At 38.6% G+C, this 9,678-nt stretch overlaps 2 protein-coding genes across 2 annotated transcripts in view; both read right to left on the reverse strand.

Moving 5' to 3' along the window:
- The window catches only part of LOC144655322 (monocarboxylate transporter 13-like), a 109,009-nt gene that overhangs the window by 21,463 nt on the left and 77,868 nt on the right, over positions 1–9,678 (reverse strand). The window lies entirely within an intron of this gene.
- Positions 1,318–7,084, reverse strand: LOC144655345 (uncharacterized). The gene is made up of 5 exons (XM_078515584.1): positions 6,980–7,084; positions 4,502–4,588; positions 4,151–4,258; positions 2,594–2,816; positions 1,318–1,590 (listed from the first exon to the last, which is right to left on the reverse strand). Exons 2-5 carry the CDS (start codon positions 4,584–4,586, stop codon positions 1,584–1,586), a joined length of 423 nt encoding a protein of 140 aa, XP_078371710.1. The 5' UTR covers positions 4,587–4,588; positions 6,980–7,084; the 3' UTR covers positions 1,318–1,583.

Raw genomic sequence — 9,678 nt, forward strand, 5'->3', positions numbered from 1 at the left:
ACAAGCTATTGACATTAATAAGACTGGTCCGATATATTACTCTATATTTCATAACCATTCAGCTCCGTTGACATAGTTGACACGACGACAGTTCAATTCCAATTCAGCTTCGACAAATTGTTCAACTAAGAGCCACTTCAGAACCAAAAGGCAAGGTGTTAATGGCAATCAGTGACCCAGCATAGCTTTCCAGGTATCTAATTAACTCTTCAAATAAAAGAAGATGGGAAATGTGAAATATGGGGTAAGACAAATCAAAAAACAGCATTTCCCTTTCTTTACTAAACGAAGTGTCGAATGCACTTAAGCAAGCTACACCACTTAAGTACTATGGCGTTGCTGAAACTTTACGGGATTTGATCAGCCTGTCGCAAAAAAAATTACTGAACTTACACAACTTAGTAGGCTATTTATTGCCTTTAATGGTCTAGATTTAGGCGTTTCAAAACTAAATTTGGTTCTAAGTAGATATATTTTATTACTATCAATATGCCGTTCTTAGTTTAGTGAGAGTGCGTGGTCTTTTACCCTGTTTCAAAGTAAGGCCTCGTTCAAAACAAGAATTTTCTGTCACGTGCAAATTTACATGCAAATCAACTCAAATTTCCTGTTGAAGCTTTGGTATCAGTAAAAAAAACAGTTTAAACCAGGGACAAAGGCAACTTAGATATGTTCCAGTTAATAATTATTCCACGAGCGCGCACTGGATATGAATTGGCTATAACTATCTTGTATGAGGGTCTCATATTCACGAAGCGCGAGTGGAATAATTGTTTTATTAAAAACAAAAACAAAGAGTTGCAATATTTGTGCTCCGGGTCGTTCTCGCTCAAGCGTACACCTACCATATTTGTGGTCCATGGTATATTACATACTTAATGGGCGCGGTAAACAGTTAGTTCTGTTTTGCTTTGTTTTGTTTTTGTTTTCCCGAGAGTCTCGATGTTCCCCGAGACGAAGTCGAATGAATCGTCGACACTCGAGGGAAAACAAAACTAACTGTTTCCCGAAGGAACAGACATTAAGTGTATAATATACCATGCATGGCCTGTAAACCAATCAAAACTCAAGAATTGCAATATACCATGGCTAGTTTTAAATAATATTGGAAATCCGAGAGCTAGCGATGCTAGACTTCTAGACAGAACAGGTTCGCGTGTAAAGGTTACTACGGGGAATGACCTCAGTTACTAAGCTTCTTAGTAACAGCTTTCTAAAAAAACGAAAAACTTTAATTATTTTTTACTCATGGCTTTATGGCATGACTCAAACTGCTTCTATCCTCAATAAGGTACTTTAAATAAACTTTCATGACTATTTTGAATTGATTCCTTTTATTCTCAAACCTTCGAGCATTAAATATGCTCACATATACAACCCCCACCTGAAACATTTTATAACAGTTAGATAACCGAGACAATTTTTACATGCGGAAAAAAACTGTTCAAGAAAAAAATAGAACTTCTGCGTCGGTGCCTACGTCTGTTACTGTAAGGGTCACGTGCATTGGTTCACTGTAGTTAAGCATGCGTAGTCGACGTCCCAGAGCCCGATCAATCTCTCAGTACCGTTTTAGTGGCATTTTATTTACTAGGGAGAAATGAGAAAATGTTAGTTAAGTTACCAATAGGACTTTTGGAGTATTGTAAACCGAAATGATCGGGGGATTCTGTGTTATTCAATTACCGTGTCTATAGCCTTACCAGGGGCGGATCTATAGAGGGACACATTCAGAAGGACTGTGACACCCAATCAAAAATGGAGAGAAATATTGTGCTTTTGACCTTGATCGTAGAGTATGTAGCTTTGTCAACTTAAAAGGTACTATTTCTGCTTTAATTTCACAGATTCGACGTTGGATTCCGCGTCCTGGTGAACCAGTATACAGAAACTTTACGTGTTACACGTGTTCTCTTTGATCATGACGTTAATCGCTGGGCATGATTAAACGGAAACCAAATTTACACCTATTTCTAGCTTCAAGAAAACCCGCGTATTGTTTGCGTATTATTTACGTGTATGAGTGAAAAATGGCACTGGGAGCACCTTGACACAGAGCTTAAACCCGGATCACTCTTTGAAACGCTCAGACAGTTGACCGCGCGCGAAATCCTCTTTTTCACAGTGAGATATTTACGCATGAATCAGAATATTGAAACAATAGAAATATAAACTTTTCGTTTTTCAACTGAAGGTGGTCAGTTTTTCTTGTTAACGAATTTCTATCGTTTGAATATTCAGAGAAAGTTTTCCCTTCCTGGCTATCGCGCCTCCCAGAACTCAAAGCTAAAAATCATTGCATGAAAATGTTCTGAGTTAATTTATTTTAACTGAGAAACTCCATGTTACAGCCATCCAAGCCAATTAAACTTAGCACAAAGTCTAAATTTCCTCTCACTGTCTTTGGTCTTCCTCATGTCCTAATGCATTCCTGACATTTTGTTTTAAAAATTTTCTGCAAACTCAAACCATCTCAGACGGTGTATGATTTGGAATCAATCTTTTGTTCCTACTCTGCACGCGTTGCATGCCTATGTTAAGCAACTATTCTCTCCTATTTCCACAGTAGAAAGTAATGCATCGAAATTCTTACTTTGGGTTTAGACATGCGAAGACCACCACGGCTCCGTTTTTCGTAGTGTAATCGGGCCCCGTGGCAAAAAGCCCGAATGAAGGCTCCTGGTCAAGTCCGGTAATGAAGCCTTTCTTCATGGCCATTGGAATCGCGGCCTTTTTCATGGCGTCTGGAATGAGGTCCTTTCTGTATTGAGCCTTGTAACCGTTGGTGCAGTGCAGAGTTTGTGACATTTCTCCACCTGGTAATTGTAATAATAATAATAAAAAAATGATTGTTTTGTTAGACACAAAGGAAAGCTTAATCATATTTGGCGGTATCGTATGGTCAGTACAGCGCCTTTCTTTACGAGCACGAGCAGTAACAAAAATTAGCCTTGTCAGCAACGAACAGTTGTCAAAAAGCTACCTACACATAAAACCTAGCATGCAAGCACTTGTTGAAATATGCAAGCAGGAGCAAATCCGGGGGGAGGGGGGAGCACCCACTAAAATTTTGCGAGCATTTCGAGTAGAAGCCTAGTTTTGCGTGCACTGCAAAATTTTGATGGACCATTCTTGACCCTATATATGGCTGGTGTGAGAGGGTAGGGGGTGGGGAGGTGGTAGTGGGCCGGCTGGGTTTCTAACTTTCAATTGCAAGAAATAACAAATAAACTTTTTGACTTTTTTAGACCCGTGTGTCAAACATCTTTGTTCACGTGAATTTTCGCTTCCATGGGAGCTATACGCATTCGCAGGCTTCCTTTAGACGTTGCACAAAATAATTAATGCATAGTTTTCAGGTTTAATTTGCACTTTGATGTGATTTCTTTGCAGTTTTAGCATCATATTAAAATCCTTACCAGCACCAAGTGCCCGCCTTTTAGAGGTTTCCGTTAAGAGAGAGTTGTCTATAAAGATAAAGAGTGGACTCCCCCACCCACCCAATCCTCCAATTCCCACAAGCTAGTCTAAATTCGACTAACTGACAAACAGAATCGCCATGAAGACAAAAAACAGTCAACATTGTGTCAATTAATGAAAGCAGTCTAATGTATTCACTGTTAAGGATGCATAATGTAACGAGAATCAAGAGGCAGTGTTGACTAATTATTACTTTTAAGGTCATTGCCCTGTTTTGCATTGCGCATCCTTACTGCGCAGAATTTTACGCGTAATTAGCGCGCGCGCGCGCGAGCACATCAACAAAATGGCGGCTTTTTTCTATGCGGCTTAGTCCGCGAGAGAAGTAAAAACGAGCCTGGTGACCTATCAATTTTTTCTCATATTTTGGGTGTAGCGATCAAATTCTTTCTGTAAAATGAAAACAGATCAATCATGTGTTTGAAAAATAAATTATCGCTAAAAAAGTGTACTTTGCCAGTACTCGCAGAGGAATTATAAAGGAATTATATGGAATATACATGGTCGTCATGCTCCTAAACGAATCTGGTGACCCCCCTTTTTTATTTCAAAATTTAAGTTCCCTTAAAGTAATAAACCAGTAGGCGAAGTTTGGTTAAAAATCTATGCTCAGTTTTATTTCGGGGCAATGACCTTAATTATTGTTTGGTCATTTCAGTGAAATAGTTACCTTGACCGCATGTGTAATAAAACACGATGTCCAGCCCGCTAGTGTCTGATCGGGTCCATTTGAACGCTTTTGTTGGAGGACAGCGAATTGATGTAGAAAATGGCTCAACTGTTCACAAATCACAACGTTGATATATTAAAAGTAATTTAGCGTAAAACAACTAACTAGAAATAAACTAGTCTTGGAATATATGCAGTAAAGGTTGTTTCATGGCTACCACCATCTCTGAATCATATAAGGTTTAAAACAACCTTATAGGAACAGGTGCATATTCCGTAAATAAAGAATTAAATTCTAGCAGCTGATTTAATAATGAGTGAAAAGTGAAAATAAGATAACTTTTTTACTCACTCAGAGCGGACGGCAGAGGGTCAGATATAGGTGAAGCTTGTGCGCTGGCAAAAATCCCACACAGAGCAAGGAAGGGGAACCACATAGCTAGAGAGAAAATAATCATGGTTAAGTATGATTGTCGTGAAAATCATGATTTTATGAACATCAAACCGCAAAATTTCTCAACTCGCCGATTATCTAGTTAGCCAATCAGCGCCTGAATAATCCTTGAAATGAGTAAGTTAAGACATTGTAAAAAAAAAAAGTTAAGACATTGTCAGGCCTATTACCAATGGACTCCGGATTCTGACTTTTTTAATTATAATTGATAAAGATAAAATACTTACTGTCGTTTCTCGCATTCCTCATAAAACGCAACATTGGGGCATTTCATTTTGCCGTTTTGCTGAGGAAAGCTTGTGATCTTTCAACTGTATAATACATGTGCTCAGAGCTATCGTTAATTGTAAGTGTAATTTGTAACCCCCACAAATATAAAATCGAAGATTTTTGACGCACAAGCAACCTTGATTCGGTTGGGGACGATCGACCGAGCGCGTGGGTTAGAAGATGTTCGTTTGTATCGAATGGCCAGTGAATGGATTATCTAGCGAACGGGAGACCATTTGTGAATACCGTAAAATAGTGTAAGGATCGCAAGTGATATTGAGATAGGATACAGTACCGACAGAGTCAGGACCGAAATGTGAGACGTGATCGGAATCAGATCGAGATCGGAATCAGAGTCCGAACGTTGGAATCAGCATACTACCTGCACTAATAAGAAGTGTAAGGATCGGAGCGTTCTGACCGTAGTCCAACTCTGATTCCGATTGCGTCGCTAAAAGTGTTTCCATACAAATCTGTCGGAAACAAATCCTAGCAATGAAAGGTATGCAATGGCAGCAATTACGATGATTTTCTAAAGAAACGGTGTTCCTTCGGCGCCTGTAGCAGTAGTAGCTTGAAATTCTACTGGGTTTTCTTGCAGCAGTTGCTATTAGGAAGAGATTTTCTTTGGACTACGTTCACTGCACTGTTTGCTGTTGTTTGTTCTATTGTTTTCTCGAAGGGTATAGCGAGCTATTTATGTGAGAACTTGCGAGAGATGCTACCCGACATTAGGAGAGTCGACTTTTCGTAAGCCCTTTAATTTTTTGAAGCAAATTTGCTTTCTCAAGGGCCTTATACTAGACGTTGATAATTATCTAGTGAGAGATTTAATAATAAAACAATTAAATTTTCAATTGTAATATTAAACTAATTCTAGCCTGCGTGGCCGGCGTTCAAAGGGGAAGCACCCCCGCTTCGCGCTCGAACTCATCTTCTCCTTCCCCTTTGAACGCCTGCCACGCAGGCTAAACTAAATCTGGTCCATTCTCTTTGAGCTTCGTATCGTAGCAGAATGTAATGAAACCGTCGCTAAGGGGAAAAGAAACGTTTGAGTAATTACTCTGAAATGAAACCTTAAGAATAATCTCATACATACTTGCGAGGCGACACACTATCAGTTTGTAAATTCTCCTCGCAGTGTCAAATATTTTTAAGTGGGCAGGTAACAAGATCATAAACAATTGTCATATGTGTGGTGTCGTTTTGATGTCCCTCCGAATTCTCACACGACTAGTTTGTGGCAAAAAAGCAAAAAATATTATATCAAGTTTGGTAAAGTATAGCATAATAAATTTTGCAATAACTGAAAAACTCGGTAAAAATTTCCGAGTTCCAGATTGTCGTGGGTTCATATCCAATCTGGAACTCGGAATTTTTTTTTTGAGTTTTTCAGTTATTGCAAAATTTATCATGCTATATTTCTTCAGATAGTTTGTTAAAGAAATTGCAACTTCATATGTGCGAAAACACTGTTTGAGTGGTTGTAAATTGTAGATTTACACGATCGATTCTGTATTCGAATGAAGGCGATTGTTTGAGTCGTGGTACCTGCAAACTGGCCCAGAGTACCTGCTCCTAGTATAATGGACACCGTTTAAATACAGGCACTTGCTTACTTCGCAAATAGAATTCAGTGTTGATTTTACAAACCCACTGAGCTTATTAAATAAATCGTGCATTTAGCCGTGTCTGTCTAAACAACTAAGATGTGAATTAACAAAGTGGCACTATTTTATCATTATTATTAGATTTCTGTTTTGAGATGAAATTAATTGCAATATAAGTACTTCCCCTGGCAAGAAGTTAAATTTATCAAAGAATTCAAACATCCAAAACAAATAAATTCAGTAGTCAGTGAAAGCGAAGTTATGTATCTAATCGTGGGCTAGGAAAAGATGAATTAAATCAATTCCTCCCTTCTGTGTCAAAAAGACAGTTAAATTTGTCAACAAGAAAACGAGAGGAGGGGTAACTCAACAGCGTAAAATAACCGGGAAACAAAACCATTATTGGCAACCTTAAACGGTCCGATAAACTTCGTGAATTCAAAACACAAACCTCGACGCTTTTAGTAACACTGGAAATAATTTGAACTTCACTCACCTTTACAAAAATATAGTTACAGATCCCACAGATTATCAAAATACACTGAAGACGAATATTTAATGAAGACTTTACTGAAACCAGTGATCATGACCGGTCGCGATCGAGTTTAGCTATCAAGCGCATGCTCGCATGCGCAGTGCTCAAGAACGTTGTCGCCTGAAAAATCAAAACAATCTCACGAAGATGTGGTTATAGGGTGGCCGGTCCGAACTGTTGTTGCCGACAAGAGCTAACAATATAAATTTTGGTTTTCCCGTTTATGCCCTTTCTCCTCTCCTTAAAACACCCCTCCCAGTGCTGCCTTGCCTTAGCTCTGAAATACAAGTGATTGGGCCGTATATTTATTTAAAATATCAAATTTCCTCAGAAAATGAGACTACCCGGGACGCAATGACAAGCACATGACTTTGTTGACCATGTGATCTACGCAAAAATCCTAAAAAAAAAGAGGAGGCGAGAAGTGGGGGGCGGGGGGGGGGGGGGGGGGGTTAGAAATAGGTTGAATACATTTCCCTAATAACGTCCCTGTAGGTTCCTGACCTTCTCTCAATATGGTTGGGAGTTCTGTTATTCTTCACTTTCTATTTTGCACAAAGCCCCTTCAAATAAAAAAAGTGACTGATTGAGCTTTTTTCGTTGTCCGGGCCACTGAAAAAAAAAAAAAGTAATCTAGCTACTGGCAAAATATATAAGTATTTTGCACTAAATACAGAGCAAGGGTCAAGTGTCAAGTGTCCTGGTATAAGGTGTTTAACGGCACGCCCCTACTTTACAGCTGAGAGCTGTCTGCTGTACACGTGGGCTTCTGTCCCATGGGACTTGCAGGCAAGGGGTGTCAAGCGATTCAAAGTCCGATCTCCTCTTGTTCATTTTTCTCAGTTTTTATCGCAAATTTCGCCTCGTATTTTGTACTTATTTTCAAAACCGCAATAAAAATGTGCGTCAAACTAAGTCTGGTTCAGCATTTTTCGGCTTGCTTGTTGAAGGATGTATCATGGTACTCTTACGCTGTATTTACAGTTGAAAAACCAATAACCAACGTATTATTCTCTAAAAAATTAAACAACCAATGCATGCCAAGATAAACTTGAAACACTCAAGAAATAACACGTATCCCTATCAATTCTTCTGTTTACGTGTTATGAAACGATCCTAGGTGCAACGGTGCCAATGAAATATTTAGTGAGCCCACGCTTTTTAACGCTTCAGGATATTTTCAAAGGAAATTCACAGATTAAAATCCAGCTGTTTCCTCCACAACACTGATAAGTTTTTCAATTGAGAGAGATATTTTTTTAAAGGAACATGTAACCGGGGGGAATGCTTTGTAACAAAATGATCCCATGGTCATTCAGATTTCCTGCAGTGTAAGCGTGAAAAGGTGAAGCAATGAAGACTTAATGCCAAGCAAAGCATCAAGCAAAGTGCCAAGTTTATTATATTTTGAGAAACTGAATCGCATATTTCATGAAATTGACTCACAGCCAGCCTTCTCTTGAATGGTCACGCATTCGAGTAAAGTTAGCATAGACTTCAAACTATAAAATCGTTACACTGCCAAAAAAAATGGCTAAGCAGAAATTGGTTTCTTAAAACTCAACCGACGCCGATTATTAAATGTGGGAACGTGACGCTCAAATTTTCACTGTTTTTCGAGGGAAGTACCGTTCCAGCTCAGCTTAGCTCAAGATAGAGCGGAAAAAGTAGGGGGCAGAATAAATGCGCATGTTAAGGATTCAAAAGCCACTGACTCTGACTGATTAAAATAAAAACAAACCACTTTGTAAATAATATTGACTGGTATTGAAAGATAAGACTGAAACTGTGTAAAAATGTCAGTCAGTAACAAAAGAGATATATTTTAAGCATTCCTTACTTTTAACTGTACGATTCGCGATTTTAACAAACAAGGTCATTTTTATCAAATACAAACAAGGGAATTTTTAGCCCACTTGTTCGACACTTGTGAACGAAACAAATCCCCGCCTTCAGTACAATTCGAAGCTGACGTTGTACTAAAAATAACCTCATGCTTGTGAAAGTCCCGAAAAGTCCGTCGCTGATTCAAATAGGCATTATTTTTCTATTTTTTTTAAGGATGAAATTCCATGATAGAAATTAAAACACTACCATTGCGGCTTTCTTTTTTGTGAAAGCTTTAATCCATTGTTTCAAGAAGTCCGGCAATATGACGACAACATAAGGCGATAAAGATAAGTCGAGGGATGAATTCGATAGATTCTTCTAGAAACACCTACATGGCTTTCATTTAAATCTCTTAAACTGTCGTCTTTGGCTTTAATCTTTCGGGATCAAAATTAAGACTTTAAAAGGATTAAGTAATTATCAACGTGCAAAATAATTATACTGCATGCGCTTTCGCGTGACATTGTTAGTGTAAAGCTGTTTATAGACCCTTATGCACACGCCTTCATCTTCTCAAAACAAAATGGCGCGCACGAGGTCAAGTCAACATCACGTTTAAGCTGAGTCGTAAAAGAGCTTTGTCAGAAATAACACATCTGTGAAACATATATAGGCCTGAATTTTTCCCCGAGGAACTTTCAACCTTCGTTCAATTTGAAGTCAGGAGTTTATTTATCGCAAAAATTATACATCGAGACATGAAAGTTTAAAGCTTAAACAGTTTATCACTTAGGTTTGCGAAAACGCACTGAGCATATTCGAACAATGCT

This window comes from Oculina patagonica, chromosome 5 (assembly GCF_052425735.1).
Source record: "Oculina patagonica isolate OP01 chromosome 5, crgOcupat, whole genome shotgun sequence".
Taxonomy (NCBI): Eukaryota; Metazoa; Cnidaria; class Anthozoa; order Scleractinia; family Oculinidae; genus Oculina; species Oculina patagonica.

What these genes read in the sequence shown, in the direction of transcription:
- LOC144655345 (XM_078515584.1), bottom strand. Translation starts at nt 4,586, where the DNA reads ATGTGGTTCCCCTTCCTTGCTCTGTGTGGGATTTTTGCCAGCGCACAA. An exon ending in CCCTCTGCCGTCCGCTCTGA is followed by an intron (nt 4,259 to 4,501) that starts GTGAGTAAAAAA and finishes ATTTGTGAACAG; the next exon opens with TTGAGCCATTTTCTACATCA. An exon ending in TTATTACACATGCGGTCAAG is followed by an intron (nt 2,817 to 4,150) that starts GTAACTATTTCA and finishes TACAATTACCAG; the next exon opens with GTGGAGAAATGTCACAAACT.